The sequence below is a fragment of the Spermophilus citellus genome (genome assembly GCF_964194105.1).
Source record: "Spermophilus citellus genome assembly, chromosome: 5".
Taxonomy (NCBI): Eukaryota; Metazoa; Chordata; class Mammalia; order Rodentia; family Sciuridae; genus Spermophilus; species Spermophilus citellus.
In genome coordinates, this window is record NC_138186.1 from 152,137,074 (window position 1) to 152,157,098 (window position 20,025).

General features: G+C 37.5%; 1 protein-coding gene across 8 annotated transcripts in view; it reads left to right on the forward strand.

Annotated features, from left to right (window-relative positions):
* Positions 1–16,898: 16,898 nt before the first annotated feature.
* Positions 16,899–20,025, forward strand: part of PHACTR2 (phosphatase and actin regulator 2) — a gene marked incomplete at its 3' end in the record, with an annotated part of 133,576 nt that continues 130,449 nt past the window's right edge. For all 8 annotated transcript variants that reach the window (XM_081295189.1, XM_081295193.1, XM_081295195.1 and 5 more), the window contains exon 1: positions 16,899–17,132. In XM_081295189.1, coding sequence (XP_081151315.1) covers positions 17,087–17,132 — 46 coding nt within the window. In that variant the 5' untranslated portion in view covers positions 16,899–17,086. The remainder of the gene's footprint in view (positions 17,133–20,025) is intronic.

The window sequence follows — 20,025 nt, forward strand, 5'->3', positions numbered from 1 at the left end:
GAAGAAGACTAGAAACTGTGACAATTCTTGAATAACCCATGAGGTAAAAGGAGCTGAAGTGGTTTTACCAAAAAAGGATACTTTTCACATCCAAGGATTGAATCAGCCCAGTGCCCATTTGAAGATAAGCCTTGGATGCCACACCTGGACTGGTAGTGTGTGTGTGTGTGTGTGTGTGTGTGTGTGTGTGTGTGAGAGAGAGAGAGAGAGAGAGAGAGAGAGAGAGAGAAAGAGAGACAGAGACAGAGAAACAGAGAAAGACATAATAGGGCTGTTTTGTGATTCAGTATAAAATATATCATTGCATATATAAGTCTCTTATTTTATAAAGAACAATTACAATACAATAATAAAAAGACATCCCAGTTTTAAAAATGGATCAAAAATTTGGAAAGACATTTCTCTGAAAAAGACATTTGAATTCTTAATGTACATATGCAAGGCTGCTCACTATCTTAACCTTAGAGAAATGCAAATCAAAATCACAATAAAATTCCACTACACTTTATGAAATTCAGTTACTTTCAGCAGCCATTCTAAGTAGGTAATTCAGGGTCCCTATGCAGAGACTGCACCCAGCAGCCTCTCAGGAACATCCATGTCATTTGCAATCAAGTTAGGCTAGAAGTTCATTGACAGACAATAGGAAATGCCAGGTATGTTCAGCAGCCCTCAACCTTGTCTCTGCAAGCTGTAGTTGGTAAGTTCCCAGAACAGGAGAGCTGCACTTGATGGCACCCTGTGGCATTGTTGTCTCCATGCAGGAGGCTTTGTTCCAGGTGCCTCTGGACACATCTGTCCCAGAAGTGGCCTTTATCATTGAACCCTGGCCCTTTAGAAACAAGGTCAATCACAGCATACATTAGTAAACGGATTGGTGCTTAACAACTTGGGTTGCTTCGAGATTTGCCTCTGGATTTGGATAAGGCTGCTACAACCTAAGTGGCTTGGCCTCTTCACTGTTGTATAAGGCAGTGGCTCTGACTCCTGTTCGTGAACTCCATCTTCTTGCCTTGAGTGCTTAATAGACTGTGGAGATAGATGGGTACAGGAAAAATCTCCAGGCTGTTGGCTCTAGTGCTTTGAAGTTTACTAATGGCCTGAAAGAATTCATGTAGCTTCCCACGTGGAAAGCTTATTTTAGAGGGATAGTTTATATTTGGAATAAATGGAATAGACTTGAGAGCCAGTAATAAACCCACACATTTCTGAAATATTGACTTTCAGCGAGGATGCCGAGACAATGGTATGGAGAAGGAATCATCCTATCAGCAAATGGTGCTTGGCAAGGAGATATCTACATGTGAATCCCTGCCTTATGCCATATACCAAAAAATCAACCTAAGATGGATGAAAGACCTAAAGGAAAGAGCTAAAACTACAACTTCACAGAAAACATAGGTGCAAACCTTCATAATTTTGGGTGAGGCAAGAGCTTCTTTAACATGACACCAAAAATATAGGAAACAAATGAAAAAATAATTTGGACATCACTAAACTAAAAACTTTAGTATTTCAAAGGACACCATCAATAAAGTGAAAAGATAACCAAAGAATGGAAGAAAATTTTTGCAAGTGATATATTTTATAAGAAACTTATGTCTGCAACATATAAAGAACAATTACAATACAATAATAAAACGATACCCCAGTTTTAAAAATGGATCAAAAATTTGGAAAGATATTTCTCTGAAAAAGATAGTTAAATTTTAATGTACATATGCAAAGCTACTTACTATCATTAACCTTAGGGAAATGCAAATCAAAATCACAATAAAATTCTACTACATAAGACTAGAATGGCTGTAATCAAAAAGACATATAGTAACAAGTGTTGGCAAGGATGCAGAGAAATCAAAACCCTCTACACTGCTGATGAGGATGTAAAATGGTACAGACACTTTATCAGTTTGGCAGTGTTTCTCAAACAACTAATCATAAAGTTGCCATTTGCCTAGCAATTCTACTCCTAGGTGTACATCCAAAGGAAGCAAAAGCATGCATTCACCAAAAACAGGCCCATGAAATTCATAGCAGCATTATCCATAGTACCGAAGGGCAAAAACCAAAGTCCTTCAACCTGATGAATGGATAAGTAAAAATAGTATATCCATAGAGTGGAGTACATTGGACAGTAAAAAGAAATTAAGTACTGGTACATGCTACAATACAGGTGAGTCTTGAAAACATACAAGTGAAAGAAACAAGTTACAGAAGGATAAATGTTGTATGATTCCATTAACACGAAGATTCCAGAGTAGGAAAATTTCTAGAGGAAGAAAATACACTTGTGGTCTCCTAGCACTGCAGCCAACCATTGAGAAATAAAATGATGCTGATAGATACCAGGTTTCTTGTTGCCACTGTGAAAACATGATAAAATTGATTGTAGTGATGGTCACTACAATGAATATACTAAAAAATATTCCACCTGTACATTTTAAATGGGTGAATTGTGTACTATGCAAATTATATCTCAATAAAGAAGATATTCCAAAATTTAAAGAGAGATGAGTACACAATATGGGATATGTCATCAATTATAGGTTTTCTTTGTGTTTCCTTGCTTTTATGTACTTTCCCAGATATTTCTTAGAGAGAGGGGAAAAAAGAAACATCTGAACTAATAAAAAACAAACAAACAAACAAACAAAAACCAACTAAACAAAGATTTACAACCAATTGCATGAAAGTCACTAAGTTTTCTAGGAAAAATTAATTGTAACATAGTGGTCTCACTTATGATTTACTTTTGTAAATTTACTTTAGATTGTGCCAAAAATTAAATCTCCATTAAAATCAAAAGAGTCTTGTACTCCACTAACTAAAACTTCTTAAGTTGATGACTGGAGGGTTTTAAAATAAGAAACATAAGTAGAGGGAAGGAGAAGTCTGGGACAAAAGATATTCATTGACTTTCTTTTCCAAACCAAACTGCCAGGAGACAATCGGCACAGAGGAACTTCCTTTGACCTTAGCAATTCACTTACCTGGAGGCTACACTTTCTCATCTGTAAACTTCGGGGGCTTTCAAGTCTTTCCTAACAGTCTATAATTTTGTAATGTGATCCAGAAAAAATTCTCTGGGACATCAGTGCTTAATGACAATACAGGTAGATGAATTTATAGTTGAGTGAATCTTGTACCCAGTGCATTGATGAATAGATTGCATTGTGGAAAAAAGCAATTGCATGACTTTCCACAGGCCCCTGGAGCTGGAGCTGACTAGCATAGCATTCTAAAATTAATGTCAAACTGAAATAGCACATCTATTAGTTTTTGAAATGTGTAGAAAGATGAGCACAACATACATGTTAATTCACAAACTTACGTTCAAAAACTTAACTGCCAGGTTCCAAATGAACAGTGAGTGCTTGATTGGCCACAGAGAAAAATCTAAATATTTTGAAGGTTGGATGACCATAAATTCAATTTGAACCAAGTTCAATATGATTTTTTTTAAAAAAACTTTGCTTTAAAATATGTAGACCAATTCACAATAAAGTAAACAGATTTTTTAAAGAGAATAATTCAATGAGTTTTAACAATTGCCATACATCCATGTAATCACACCTCTATCCAGATGTAGAATGTTTCCATCTTCCAAAATATCCTTCATGCCCCTCCTGGGACAAGCATTGCTGATTTCTTTCACCATGCATTAGCTTTTCCCATCCAAGAGCTCCAAACATGGAATCACAGAACATGTACTCTTTTGTGTCTGGTTTCTCTCACTCAATAAAATGGTTTTGAGGTCCTTCGTTTTGTTGGGTTTATCAGTAGCTTCTCACAATTTGGATTTCCTGAGAAGAGATGACGACGAGCATGCTGGGAGGAGAAACGAACAGAATTGGGCAGAGGGACAAGTGGAGCTGTATGGCAGTTCCCTGCAACCTTGGCAGACCCCAGTGGAAGAACTGGCACTCGACTGGCCCATCCATGTCACCTCAAGTTGTGGCCTGGGAGCTCTTTTGCCCACCCCATGTTGATCAGATTGCTTCTCTAGGAAGAAGGTAGTAGACTCTGGTTTCAACCAGAGGACCCCCCCCCCAAAAAAAAGGGGGAAGGGAACTGACAGCTGAGGGCTGTCTCTAACATAGTCCTGGCAGGTGACTATGTTACTCCTGAGAAAGGTCTGGAAAGCCCATCACAGTGTTTTACTGTTGAGTTGTACTCCATTCATGGATATGCTACATTTTATTTACCTGTCCTATTGTTAGACATTTGATGTGTTCTAGGTTTTGCTATTAGAAATAAAGATGTTTTGAGTGTCCTGGTATGTGCCAGTTGTCCCAACAACCCAGGAAGTTAAGGCTGGAGGATCACTTGAGTCAGGAGTTCAAAACCAGACTGGGCAACCTAGTGAGAACACCATCTAAAAATAAAATGATAAAAATAAAAATAAGTTTAATCAATAGAGCGCCTATGAACATTCCTGAACAGACCTTTTTATGGAAGTATGTTTTCATTTCTCTTGGACAGACGACAAGTAGAACTTCTGAGTCATGGGATAGGTGTATGTTTAACTTTACAGAAACTGCCAGAGTAAATTTCCAAACTCTAAATTATCATTTTTCACTCCCACCAACAATGTATAAGAGTCCCAGTTGTTATATATCTGTGACAACACTTGGGTTAACCAGTCTTTTTAATTTTAGGAAACACTTGAAACATTTCCCAACCATTTGAATGGGATGTCAGAAGAGATTTCTGCTTAGGGTAAAGTTTGGACTATAGAGATTTCAAATCTGTGATATATGAAAAGCATGATTTAACATTAACTTCTATAGCAAACACTGCATTTAGCCATTGGCTTCCTTTGTTATTTTGGAAAAGTACTTCTATATCCAATATTCTAAAATTACTTTAAATTATTGACGTTTGGGATAAACTTAAATAGAACTTAAAACTGATCCTGATGTTAAACCTCTAATGGTAAGGGATTCCAGTATTTAGAAATGAATTACAGCACTTAGTTTCTTTTTCCTAAGTGTTTTCTTCAATGAAACATATTCAGATGATGTGCTATAATAATAGTTAAGTTTTACTGATTAATTACTCCATGTGAGGCTGTGTTCTAATCATTTCACATATGTAAGTTAATCCTCAAAGTTGATTCAAGTATGATTTGAAAAATGAGGAAATGTTAGGGAAATATTGAGCTGCTTCTTCATTCAAAAAATATGTACTGATTGCCACCATTGTGCAAGGGGATTAGGAAGTAAACAAAGATTTTACTTTTTTCTCAAAGAGTATATATTCCAATAGTAGGAGATTGGATCTATGTATCCACCTATTTATTAAGAATGAACCATTTCATTCTTCTTGGGCTCTCAGCCTGTTCTCCATTTGGAATAGTCATTAGAAAAATATGACCATGTATGCTACCTATAGCTAGATGCCTAAGAGTTGCTGGTATGGGTTGAAACAATTATCTGAATATCTGGAATGGATTACAATTCACAGTCTTTGGGGCTCGAGCTCACACTTTGGTCTCTTACAGATTTAAATGACTTCCTAAGGACTGCTTCTGCAATTCAGATATGCTGGGTGGGGTGGATAGTTTGTTGGTATCATTATAATATTTCTGAATGAAATATGTTATATGATCAAAAAGCTATAAATTTTTGATATGTAAACTACCATTCCCATCAGCTATTGGCTGCAGTCTATTTTTTCTGGCTCTGGAACTCACTGAGCTCATGAGAAAAGTGTTAGGTTAACTCTTCTTGGCTTCTAGGATGTCTGCCTGTCCCATGTTATATCTCTCCTTTGGTTCAGATTAGACTTCTCATACATAGATTTAGTCCTCCAATTTTACCTAATAGATCTTCCTGCCATGTAATCTGTACTCCTCCGTGCTATATATAATACATGTTACTGAACAATATTGCCACAAATTTAGCAGCTTACAACAATATATATTATCTCTCAGATGCTGTGCTTCCGGTAGAGTACAGTCTAATGGTGTCCTCTGCTTTGAGTCTCAGGTTCTCACAAAGTTGCTTTCGAGGTGAGAGCTGGGGTCCTTCCCACCCAAGACTTCCCAGCTCACATAGTTGTTAGCAGCATTCCTTTCCTTGAAGAATGCCAGACTCAGTTTCTTGCTGGCCATGAGCTAGAAGCTGCCTCTGCTTCTTGCCTCGTGCTTCTCCATGCAGCACCTCACCAACATGGCAGCTTCCTTATTCAAAGCCAGTGAGGGAGAGAGCATCTCCTAAGGAGACAGAGGCTAAGTCCTATGTAACATAACTACACACACATAATCACATTCATCCTGGCCACTGTCAGTGGCCAGAAGAAAGTCACAGCCTCCACCCACTCTCAAGGGAGGGGATTACACAATGGTGCGAGCACCAAAGGTCCCCTTTAGCATCTGTCACCACATCACCCATGTTAAGAAACCTTTATTGTATTACCTCAGTCAAATGTTTCCTTCCTCCAAAAGTAGAGTTCTCTGGACCTCTCCCTCCAATTTGTTCATGTGTACAGTGATTTAGCAGTTAATGAAGGCCAGTGTTTAGCTTTAGCACTGCTATATTTCAACCAAATCAATTTTTAACAAGACAGAGGCCAATTAGTTCAGAAGAGAAACTGAACAGCACTTTAACTGGACACATTGAAAATTTAAATGTATGGATTTAGGAGATGGATATTAAACGTGGTTATGGCAATATTCAGATCCTATGTTTTCTCAATTACTTCATGCAAAAATGTAAGTGCTCATGTGTAAATGGTATTCTACTGACACTTCTGCTTAATGGTAGGCCTGAGAGCGAGCCTGCCACTAGTATTTCCACTGTATCCTCAATTTCCTTTTCCTGTTTTCCCTGGTTCTTGCAGATGTGAACAGTGTATTGCTACAGACCAGATTCATTCATTCATATATAAAATACTGAGCACTCAGCCATGTGCAGATTCGGCTGGTGTTCCAGTGATAAACAAGACATGGCCTCCAAGTGACATTCAGTCCAGAGAGGGAGCTAGAGGAGGAACAGTCATGGGATAAATTCCACTAAGGAGGTTGCTATGGAGATATATAGATTAAGGGCTCAGAGGATTTTATGTCTAAGTGGCATATCCCTTAGAAAACAAATACAGAACAAGTGGTGCCCAGATATTGATAAACCCAAGTAAGGCACAGAAAATAAAACCATGAAAGACAATGAGTCCCTAAGATAGTATAGAAGATAGGGACAAACAAAGGTTTGCAAACCAAGGCTTTAGGAAAACTCAGATAGAACGTGCAACGGAAATGAGCCGTGAATTGCAAGTAACTACAGTATTAGTAAGCCATGAAAGTAAGTTTCACTCTTCAGATGGCAATATCAATGGTCAGGGACTAGCTATTTCTATATAGTCATAAATAATGGAACACACCTAAATATCCATTGCTTTTGCATGAAATGAGACACACTAGATGAAGTTAGACAATTATTTAACATGGGAGCAAAGTAAAAATAATCACCCTGAATAGACCCAGGTGGGAAATCTGGGTGAAGATTAAGATAGCTGTTTGCTTTAATAAATGTAGTTGAATATTATTTTTAGCATTGGTTTCCAGAAACAAATCACTGGGTGTGCTGCTGGTTTACAACACTGTATACATACCTATAGAAAAAGAAATCAAATAGTCAGAAGGAACGTTAGATTCTTTGAGGCTTTATGTGTGCAAAGAGAAATCTTTTCAAAATTTTCTCCTGCTAAATAAATAAACAGATCTTTTAAAGTATAGCAATAATTTTGCAAATAAAATACAAACCTCTCAGATAAAGATATTTTTTTCTTTATTGTCTACTGGGTCCTTTCCTAACTTCTAAGAACTTCCCCTGTGCAGTCTCAAAACTGAAGTCCCTTTACTTGGAGAATCTGGGAAATAAAAACCCTTCAGTTGAAAGAGTCATTGCATTGGGAAGCATGAGTCGATTTAAAATGGCGATTTTGTATGTCTCCTTCTCAATTGTGCGATTATATGATTTCTCCCTGAATAAATCTTGTTTTGATGAAAGATTAAGTCAGAACACCTGCTAGCTACGACGAAGCTGCCCTCCCTTTCCGGCTCCCATCTTTATACCTGTTTAGAGAATGTGTCAACCTTCCCTAATTGAGAAGTCATTTGCAGTTACTGAAATCCATTTTATATTAAAAAGCCTCTTCAATACGTTCAGCTTTCCCTAGAGGGTTGTTTGACTTGGAGGCATTTCTTAGGTTTAGATTTACGTCCTAAAAAAAACTAAGTGTTTTTAAGGAACTAACCTTGTTAGTTTTTTTCCCCCCTTTCCTGTTTTAAAATTCCAGGGACATAAAAGTAAAGAAAGTTGAAGTTAAACCTGGCTGAGAAAACTACTTATTTTGTTTGTGATTCCCCTAAGATGTCATTTGGAGCTTTAAAGACACAATTGTACTACAAATAAAAAATAGGACAGAGGCATATTGACTCTAAAGAAAATAAAAATAAGCAGTGACTGTTTCTCATTATTGAATGCTGAGCTATTCAATAAGGAAAGTAGTTTAAGTGAGACTAAAAACGCATCTATATTTTCCTCTGAAAGCAATAACAGTAAGTTTTAAATCGCCTTCTTATAATTACCAGATAATTCTGTTTTTCATCTTAAATTGTCTTCACCTATATTTAATTACTTTTTTTTAATTCATAGATGCAGGGCATTCTCTTAATACATTGAGTCAAGGCTTCTCACTTGGATGAATCAAAGTACTAAATATACCAAAGCAGGGAAGTTGCAACCTCTTTGGATTTTTATATCCATTTTGTTTGTGTCCCTCCACCCCCCCTTTTTTTATTATTGCCTTTCTTAAATCTGTTTTCTTTTTTACCCCCCTTTTTTTTCAGCTTCAACTATTTAATATTTACCTAATTTCTTGGTGTGATTATATTACTCCTCCTTGAATAAATGTTTCTTGTTTTTTTATAAAGGCAATTAAAATTTTAAATATATCTCTAATTACTATGTTAGCTTCACCCCACAGATTTTTGTAGTATTTTCATGGTTGTTTAGTCCTAAACAACTCATAAATTACAGTTTTATTTTGTATGTTATTTGTGTGGTTTTTGTACTTTATTTTTTTTAGTTTTTAAAAAGTGCATAGTGCAGTTTTTGTTTGTTTCTATGTTTTTCCTATTGATTTCTAATTTAATTGAATCATAGTCAAAAATTGGGGATTGTGTAATATAAATTCTTTAAAATTCAAATTGAGATTTCTCCTATGATCCAGTATTTACTCAATGTATAATGTATACTTGTTCTTTCCTCTTGCTTTTTTTTTTTTTTTTTTTTTTTTTTTGGTACTGGGGATTGAACCCAGAGGTGTTTAACCACTGAGCTGTATCCCCGACCCTTTTTAATATTTTATTTAGAGCCAGGGTCTCAATGAGTTTCTTGGGGCTTCGCTAAATTGCTGAGGCTGGTTTTGAACTTGCAATCCTCCTGCCTCAGCCTCCCAAGCTGCTGGGATTACAGGCATGTGCCACCGTGCCTTGCCTTTTTTGTTATTGTTGTTGTTGTTATTGAACCCAGGGTCTTGTGCATGCCATGTTTTCCTTGGTATGGAATTCTAAATTGATGGTTATTTTCCCATAACTAGGGAAATATAATTCTGTTGACTTCTTGGATTTATTGTGTATTCTTTAAGTGGTATCTGTCTTTTCTACCCACTATGTAAAAAAAAAATTTCTCTTCATTCTTCATACTCAATTTCACTAGGATGTACTTTTTCCCTCTTGGGATCCATGATTGTTTTTATTCTCTATTTGAGTGTCTCGTGGACATCTTCTAATTTTCCACTTCAGAACTACTCCACTCATTGTGGCCCTACTTTATTTAATTAGTGGCAACTGGATCCTTCCAATTGCTTGGCAAAAAATTTGAAGTCCTTCTTGCTCCTTGTGTTTTCTCCCACACCCCACATTTAATTCATGAAACAATTTGGCTCTGCCTTCAAAACGTGTCCAGTGTGCAGGTATGTTTCCCACTCCCCCTGCTGCTGGCCAGGTCTAAGCCACCATTATTTTGAAGTCTCTGTCTCCCTGCTTCCAAACTTGTCTCCTCTGTTCTCTAGATAGAAGCTATAGTGATCATAAAACATGAACCAGATTATGTCAGGACTTTGCGTAAAACCATCATCACTTCTCCCTCTTTCTTGGACTCAAAGCTGAAGACTTTACAGTCAACTGCAAGGCCTTGCATGGTTTATAAATCCCTTCTCCTTATCTCTACCACACTTGCTCTGCTCCAACCTCGCTGGCCCTCAGGGTCCTTAAACATACACTAGGTGCCTCTCCTTACTTTAACTGCCTTTCTGCTTAGAATGCTCTTCCCCCAGCTAATCAATGGTTAACTCCATCACCTCCTCTTCTCAGAGAAAACTATTGTCACCACCACATGCCAATCTAATCTCTCTTAGATCCTTTTCTACTTCTTAACACTTTTGAGTTCTAAATTTCTATAAATTTACTGACTTATGTTTGCCACTTATTTCTTTGTCCTTTCATTAGACTGTAAGTTCTAGAAGTGTGGGCATTTTGCTTTTTGTGTAATTCTATATTCCAAACACTTAGAACAGAGACTAGAACAAAAGAGATATGTAATAAAGATTTGTTAAATGAATGACGAACCAATAAATCAATTTTGCTAATATAGGACTCTCATACACGTAATACAATATAGATCCAATGTATTTTCATAGAATTGGAATACATTGAGATACAGTTACAACCCAAATGATCTTTAGTGGGGAACTGGATAAACAAACTTTGGTAGAGCCATATAATGGAAGACTACTTAGGACAAAAAGGAACAGAATATGGATATGCAGAACAACATTGGTGAATATCAAAAATATTAAGTGAGAGAAGCCATTTAGAAACAACATATGCTATTCTTCTTATATGAAACTTTGGAAAAGTCAAAACTATAGAGATGGAAAGTAGGTTAATGCTGGATGCCTAGGATATGACTAGGGTCAGGGTAGGGCAGGGACCACCTGAAGAAGGCATGATAGGATGCTTTAGGGTTCTCAAAGTTTTCTGAAACTCCATGGTGATGTTTAAAAAACTCATGGAACTCTTTACTTGAAATGGATACTTTTGTAGTTCAAGGATAAGTTTAGCTGCAGCACATCATCAAATAAATATAGTTGAATACATATAGCTAATACAGACTATATACTACCAGATTTTAATCTTGCTTCATTTGGGAAGCAGTCCACAGTCGTAGGGTGTCTTCAGAATAAATCACCATCTCTCTGTGTGGAAGATGTGGATTTAGTAATGAGTCAAGTTCAGAGTCTTCTCTGTACCATTTCACTGTGCCATCCTTAATATGGGAGGAACGAACTTCTATCATTGTACTCTCTGTTAGCCCTTTACTAGTAAGCTACAATATTACCTTCCATCATCCAGCCTCCACTGTGAGACTCTACCAGGGAAGGGTCTCTCTGTCATGTTTCATTTATCCTCACGTCCAGGCCTAGAGATGCTGCATCCAATTCCAGTTGAATGGATGATTATTTAATGGAGCAATACATACAGGAATTGATATATACAATCACTGAGGGACTTGACATCTTCTTGCTATGGAACCAACATTCTGTTACCAAAATCATACATACATCCACCGATGAGGGGTATTTTGGTCCACACTCTAAGTCGCTCTTACTAAGATAAAATGAATGCTTACTTATTCTTTTATTGACAAATGGATGGTTGTGACAGTTACCAAAACACAATTAACATTTGACTTTAAGCAATTATTTTGTGTAAATCAGGCAGTAATTGTTAAAGATGCCTTTGAGGACTGTTCTCTATATATTTTGGTTTGTAAATTAAAGATTATCAATTGTATGGCAGTTGAGTCTTCAAATACTATGGATGGTAATTTGTTTTGCTTTAAGGAAGAACAACAACTTACAGACATTTTTCCTTCTAGGGTGGAGGGAAAGTTTTGGGGAAAGGAAATTCCAGCACTGTGCCTTGAGGTCTTTATTTTCCAGAGTAAATCTTCCAGCTGTCAGCTTGGTCTCTAAGTAAGCACACGTGAGCCTCACCACGCCCTCTGCAGAGACTGACTCAGGGAGGGGCAGAAGTAAGGTATTTTGTTAATCCTGTTAGCTTGAGCAAGCAGAAGAAGGGAAACTCGGGAAATAAATCACATAAAAATATGAGAACAATAGGAAAGAAGAGCTTGTCTTACAGGTTGGTTTCCTGTTCTGCCCAATATTTATGGAATGTGGTCTTCTGCTGATGCTTAATATAACTAGTTGGATGCTTTGCTTTAAAAAAGATCTTTTTTTAAAAAATTGGTTAATATCATGTTAAAACTACTGTCCTTCAGAATTGTCAAAATAAAAGGTATGGTAAGTAGTTAGTTTGCAACTGCAGTAGGTTACATTTTTAAAAGTAAACACTAGTTACAATCCAGAAAGTCAACTGAAAGCATAATATCCAGTAAAAGTTCTATTTACCTTTAGATGGTCATGTTTTCCTAAGTAGTCTGCCCCTTATAAAAATGTACCCAAGTTTTGAAGAAATGAAAAGTTTAAAAAACATTGGAAGAAATTCTAGTACAAAAAAAAAAAAAAGGTTGGAGGGAGCCTACCTGAATACTTACATTTTTTTTGCATATCAGTTTTTAGTTTGAGATTTTTATATAATATATATGTATTCTTTTACTAATTATTAGAAACTCTTGTTTTAAGAAATTCTTATCACTTAGAAAAAAATTACCTTCTAGCAATTCTATGAAAGGAAGAGAAAAAGACAGATTCCTGCTTTTTAGTAAATCTGATAATGGTAGGTGAAATAAAATAATAAGCTAAAATGATAGTTTTAGATAATCTGTGAGTTTCCTTTGTTTTTTTCTGACCGGTATATGTAGAAAACAAACAGATAAATTTTTGAAAATTCTATTTGGAGACAGGCTCAGTGGTATGCACCTATAGTTCCAGCTCCTCAGCAAGCTAAGGCAGGAGGATCACTTACGCCCAGGAGTTCAAGGCTAGCCAGAGAAACAGAGTGGAACCCTAAAAAAAAAAAAAAAAAAAAAAAGAAAAGAAAAGAAAAAGAGAAAAAAAAATCTTTATTTAGAAAATTTCTATGTTTGAGTTCATTTACCGTCCACTGGGAAAGGGTTCTTGCTACAGTTCTCATTAGCCAAGGAAACATCACTAGCTCTATCCTCATGGCCAAATACGGAACTAAGGGTGTCAATGAATGTCTTCTTCATGTCCTCGAATGTGGCCACAATCAGCCATCTTAGCTTCCAAGACCACTACTGTCCTGATACCCATCTCATCTGCTGGAACTCTATTTAGTCCTTGCTTCCCATCATGAGCTTCCACCCCCCAAACAGTGGGTCCTAGCAGAAAAGGTGCCTGGCATGTGTGCTCTTGGGGGAGGAAGGTTCATGCTTCCTGCCTCCGACTCCAAGCTTAGATTTGGCTACTTGGAAAAGTCTAGTGGTGACTGAAGTTTCAGGATTTGCAGTAGTGGCTGTACTCATTGTCAACCGTCTTCTTGAGCCACCAAATTGTATGCTTGTAATTTGAATCTTGCCCTGGTAAGAAAGGAATTATCCACAAAATCTCCATTGGTAAAGTTTAGGTTTATGTCTGCTTTAAATTTTATCTAACAAATATAGTGACTTTTGTCCAGGACAAGTGTAGGTGTCACTCTGGGTACTCCAGATGGATGAGCGTAAACACTCCTGCATCAGACAAGACAGTGAAATCTATGTTGTAGGGTAAAATACTTGAAAACCTTGTAAGTACTTAGAAGGGGAAATTCCAAGTAACCCCTTCAATTTTGATTTTTTCTAGAAGTAAATGAATAAATCATAATTCTTTCAGGAGTTGAAATGTGTTTAGATGGGTGTTCAGTGGAAAAATAAGTAAATGCCATTATTCTATATTTTTAGGAAAGCTTAATAGAAACTGTTCCTCAAATTCAGTCATGGTATGATTTAACGGCAATGTATCATACCAGATAGAAGTCATGGTGCATTGAAGACGACTAATCCAGGTTTGTGGGCCAAACTGTTTTGTTTCAAAGACATCTGCAAGCCCATGACTTCAGTTCTGCTAGCTGTTTGGTTGTTGGTAGAATTGACCATTGTTAGAGTATTTACATCATGAAGATCAGCAAACAGTAGAAATCACAAATTGATCTTGTGCTGTCTTCTGTCTCCCACCTCTAGCCTAAACCAGCTGTTAAGCATTTACTAGGATACCATGGGATAAAAGATTGGGTTAGCAATACAGAACAAAGAGTGAGACCAATGGGATAAATGCTGAAGAATTATAAATAGATGGCTTCCTCAGAGTTAGTATTGGCACTAATATTGCTGAGTATTTTTACAAATTCCCTAGAAAGAGGTATACAGAGAAATGACCATATTTTTCAGATGACATTAAGTGTTTCCAGTGTTCAACTATAAACCCATGAGAGTAACACCCAGTCCTATTTGTAAAGCTGCATGAGTTCTATTAAGCCAAGAGTAAGACAACTTGGGGAGGAATTACAATAAAATACCCTTGTTAAATGATAACACCTAATCCTTATGTTATGACCTCAAATGGAATTTAGGGACTTCTTTATAGACTTTTCTATCCTCTTAGCATAACTTGTTAGCTATGATTTTTTTTTTTTAAAGAGCCATTTAAACACCAAGCCCTATCAGTGTGAAAACAAAATAACCATCCCACCCTTATAAAGAAAACTTAGTGGGCTGGGATTATGGCTCAGCGGTAGAGCGCTCACCTAGCACGGGCGGGACCTGGGTTCAATCCTCAGCACCACATAAAAATAAAGGTATTGTGTTGTGTCCATCTACACCAAGAAATAAATATTTTTTTTTAAAAAAGAAAATTTAGTGAATACTTCCTGCCATTTGGGTTGACATGCTTCAAGGATAATGTAATGGAACTGGAAGAATTTCAGAGAAAATTATGTAACCTGATCAGGGATTATAAGACTCCCAGATGAGGCTAAAGATTCTATTGACTAGGAAATCATGAAAGGTCTTGTATAAGGTAAATATGGATGTATTAAGCAAATCCTGAAAAACTAGAACTGAAGAGTACCCTTGATGTTTATAATAAGAATCTGTAGAAGAAAGGGGGAAAAAAAGTACACCATTGTTTTTCAAGGAAAAGAAGTAGTGATAGAAAAAAAGAATATTGTACCTCAATGTTTAACTTTTATCAATTTCTTAAGATTATTATATCTATGTTTTTTAATGTATAAGTTTTAACGTCTGTTTTCTTGAATTACTGACCTCTTTATCAGTTAAGCTCTGTCAATAGGAGGAGTAGTAAGACATTCCCCCCTCTGACTTAGATTTAACTATTTTTTTTGTTCCTTAAGGCAACTTAAAGCAAAGACATGGAAGAAAAAGCAAATATAATTGCTTACTTTCACTACTGGATTCCCCAGGTGGACTGTCTTCCTAAAACCCAACGTTTTCGTATTTTGCAAGGAAATTCAGGATTAATTTGATTGTCCTAATTAGAACTCACATTCTGATTAAGTCCCATTTCATTGTGAATATCATGATTTCTTAGGCTAGGGATGTAGCTCAGTGGCAGTGTTTCCCTAGCATGCTCCAAGGATTTGATCCCAGCCCCCTCCCCCAAATCAGGGTTTCTTCAGAATGAATGAGGCAAAGAGAAGCAGACAATTGATCACACTATTTTAAGAAAAGGCTCTTCCATAAACCAAAGTTTCTGTTATTTGGGTATGAAAAAATACAGCAATTTATTTAACAATAATGAAACAAGCATTATTCAAAAATAAAAATAAAATAAGGCCCTGCCTAATCTTAATACAAATGTTAGGAAAATGATTATGTTTAAAGTATTAAAACTCAAATTATCTTGTAAGATAATTTGATATGATAATTCCTTTTTTTCATAATTTCAGAGTTGACTAGGATAAACCACGATATGAAAGCTGGTGTCAGCGACCCACTATATTGCACTTTTGTTTTTCACTTCTAAATGAAGTGTATGCATTTAGAAAGATGCTCATACCAGTACACAGCTCAGTGAATTTTCATAAAATGAACACATTGATGGGACCACTGTTCCATCTAATGCACCATACATATATTAATCCAAATGACTCAATATACTAATCATCAATTGTCAAGATCGAGTATTTATTTGTATTTATAGTTTTAAGAAAATTGAGATTTAAGAGGATGTTATAGTAGGGTTTAATTCAGCTTTCAGGGGATAGTATCTTTTAGAATATTGATTGTTGTTACTGTTTTTTCACCTTCTGTACATTTTAAACACCTTGTTTTGTGGTGATTCTTGGAGAGACAGGAAATGAACACCCTGGGAGTTTCTGTGGTCCAGCGCGAAGTGCATCATGCTTAGTTGACTTCACACTTGATACTCTCATTCAGATTTGTTGTCCAACTGAGGCCATTAAGATTGGTTTTTGTTTTAATTGTATTTGTTAAAAGGAAGATGATTCTTAAAAGGAGCAAACCCCACATCTCGCACATTCAACAGCGCTGCAGTACTTGGGAGTATCAGGAAGGAACTAACTTTAAAGAGAAATTTTCTTAAATTAAGTACCGTGACTAAGTACTTTAATTCCTTTTCTTTTAGCCCTTAAGGATCATTTGACATTGAACCTTTTAAATTAAAGGGGAATATTCTGATAACCTGGTTCTCTACTACCCTGAGGGGGTGCGGGTCTCCCAGCCCCCTGGGTGCCACCGGCCCTGCCGGGGCCTCCCCCAGGACCTTTCTGCAGCTTGTCCCCCCAACCCCACTGCCCCTCCTCCCCTCCCTATCGTCCTGGCCCCCTCCTTTCTCCCTGTGACCCCTGACCCCAGCTAATCTGCATAGAGGAATGACAGGCATCCGCTGGGCTGGATCCGCCGCGCCGGCTACGGCCGGCCGGGCTGGGGAACCCGCGCTCGGGAGAAGGTGCGGGGCCGGGCGGGCTGCTCGGCTCGGGAGGGGAAATGGACGCTTGGGAAGCTGTCTGGGAGCGGACCCATGATCGAAGGACCGAAAGAACCGCGTGATCCCTGGACCTGGCCCTGCGACCCTGGCCATGGGCCAGACCTCGGTCTCCACGCTGTCCCCGCAGCCCGGCAGCGGTGAGTCCCGGCGCGCGCGATGCGCTCCCGCAGCGCGAGCGCGGGGCTAGCGGGGCCCCCGGGACAGGCCGGGGCTAGCGGACTCCTCGGGTTCCTCTCGGACCCGCCAAGTCCCTCGGAGAAACCCCAGAGGTAGCGCTCGCCAAACTCTTTGTCGTGAAAAGTGGAATGTCTTTGGGGATCTGGCCGATTTTACCTTAAAGGCACAGGCCTCACTTCTGCGCGACATGCCTTGGCTTTGGTTTTTGTCCAAATTTCTTTGGAGCCAGAAACTTAGGAGAAACGCCATTTGCGTATTACTGTGTTTTTAAAACGCGAAACTTAGAGAGCAAGAAAAACATGCCAACAGGTTTTTCTGTATTTACCCTTGGCTTCCGAACAGACTAGAACTGAGTTCTTTCAAGCTTGTCAACTGATTTATGGTTTGTTTTTCGGAGAAGTGCCGATGGCCTTCTCCTATCCTGGCAGGACGCTGAATACTTAATAACTAACTACCAGAAGAAACCCGTAATTGTTTCAAATCATACTTGTTTTGTTTATGTTAGACACAAACTATAAAGTTTAGGGAAACATCTCATGAACATAGTTCTTGTTCGTTTTATGGAAATGTGTGTGACGTTTTTCTGAGTTACAATGCCCTGTTTTAACAGTTTCTTTTTTCCATCTTCTTAAGAAAAAAAAAAGGAAGGAAGGTACCTCTGGTATTTCCCCAGCTGTATAGAGATAAACACTATTCGGTGATGTGCCACGTGATTGGATAATGAAATAAATTTGAAAGTTATTGTTTTGATATTTTCCCATCAACAATTTAAAAACCCAGTAACCTCAAAGGAACCATCTACGTTGTTCATTGAGATATGTGATACACTTTTTAAATTGTGCAAACATCAACAGGATCTTGCTGAAAGGAAATGACAAGGCACAGAGGAAGGTTTATTAATCTGCTCCAGGATGTCTAACTAGATAGCATTCTCTCATCCCACCCCTCACCCCCAATGGGTTTGTTTATGTTACACAGCTTCAGTCCCTGAAATATCCTAAGCCTCACTGAGGCTTCTGTTAATGCCCCAAAGAATGACCTCTGTAAGGGAGAGAAATCAATCCAGAAAGGACTGCACCTTCCCTTACAGACCATGACATGGCTACACTGCTGCAAACATCACAAAGACCTCACGTTGATGGCTTTTGAGGGACTGGGAGGGTGGGGGCGTGGGGTGTTGATTAGGATCTTAAATTTAGAAAAGTATTGGGTGCAAATAAAATTTTATTTTCTTTATCTCATTTTAAAGCAGTGTGATATCTTTCATTTCAAGTAAGAGTTATATTTTTAAGTTTCTGCAGTCAAAAAGATAAAATTAAATCATCACTCCAGTACAACAGGTAGGCAGGAAGTAGTGTCCTAAATTTAGTTATTTTGTCACAAAACATTTTTGGAGTGGTTAATGGAAAAGAAAAAGATTTTGCATTTTCAAAAATCAAGGAATATGACATAAAAGAAGTTCAGAAAACAAGCAGAATCCTAAAATGTAATCATCCTACCTCTTACCAAGCATAGCAGAAAACAAACAACAATAACAAAAACAAAAAACAAATAAAAAACACCCAGAGTGCTGTGACGTCTAATAAAATGACTAACCATATGGACAGATTGCAAAATCTATTTTTTAAAATATTTTTTAGTTGTAAATGGATTATTTATTTATTTATTTATTTATTTATTCATTCATTCATTCATTCATATGCAGTGCTGAGGATCAAACCCAGGGCCTCACACATGCCAGGCAAGTGTTCTACCACTGAGCCACAACTCCAGCCCCCAAATCTATTTTAATAAAAAGTGATTTCAACAAAAAAAATTATGCTTAATGATAAAAGGTATTTCAGAGAAATAGCCATAGAATGGTGCTATACAAGTGGGTTCTTGGCTTTGTGGATTAAAAGTTTGTGTAGATTGAAAGGACCAGTCCAGATATCTGAATAGAAGACTTTTGCTTTTGGTTTGTCCATTGGAGGAATGAGAGTGGTTATTTTTTTTTATTGGTTGTTCACAACATTACAAAGCTCTTGACATATCATATTTCATACATTAGATTGAAGTGGGTTATGAACTCCCAATTTTACCCCAAATGCAGATTGCAGAATCACGTAGGGAGAGTGGTTATAACTTAAGTTGCCATATTTCAGAAGTGGAACAATTTTCTCATGGTATCCACTTCGGATCTCTAAGTCTATGAGATCTGAAGTTTTGTCATCAGGTCCTAAACAAAAACAAAAGCCAAATAACATTTGGTCAGTTTTCTATTGATGTCTGTGTTCTCTGAATCTGGGAATGTCAAGTCCTCTGCTCTTCCAAGTATTCTGTTTGCTCCTTGTTAGCTGTTTAACTGGGATTACAAATGCTGTGAAGGTCCTTGTCCTGTTTGATGGCAGCCCTGCTCTAGGTTAAGTCTGGAGCAACTGCTAGGGATTACAGAGTAAGGATGCTTGGGGAGGACAACCTGCTTGAGTCTGGGTCATCATCGATAACACAGTGTCCAACAGTTCCTCTTTTCCCTCCATTTGAGCTTTTGTAAAAAAAAAAAAAAAAAAAAAAAAAAAAATCCTATCTTCATTGTAACCATAGTTTAGCTTGTTTCTCCTCTTTTGATTTCAGGCTCTTTTCATCTTTTCCCTTTAGGGCTGTGCCTGTTTTTCTGGTTTCTACGAAAACTCAAGTTATTTCTGAAAATAAGTGGTCAGACCACATTTCTTTTAAAAAGTTGTCTTCTAGGGGCTGAGGCTGTGGCTCAGTGGTAGAGTGCTTGCCTAGCATGTGTGAGGCACTGGGTTTGATTCTCAGCACCACATATATAACTAAATGAATAAAAATAAAGGTCTATACATCTAAAAATAT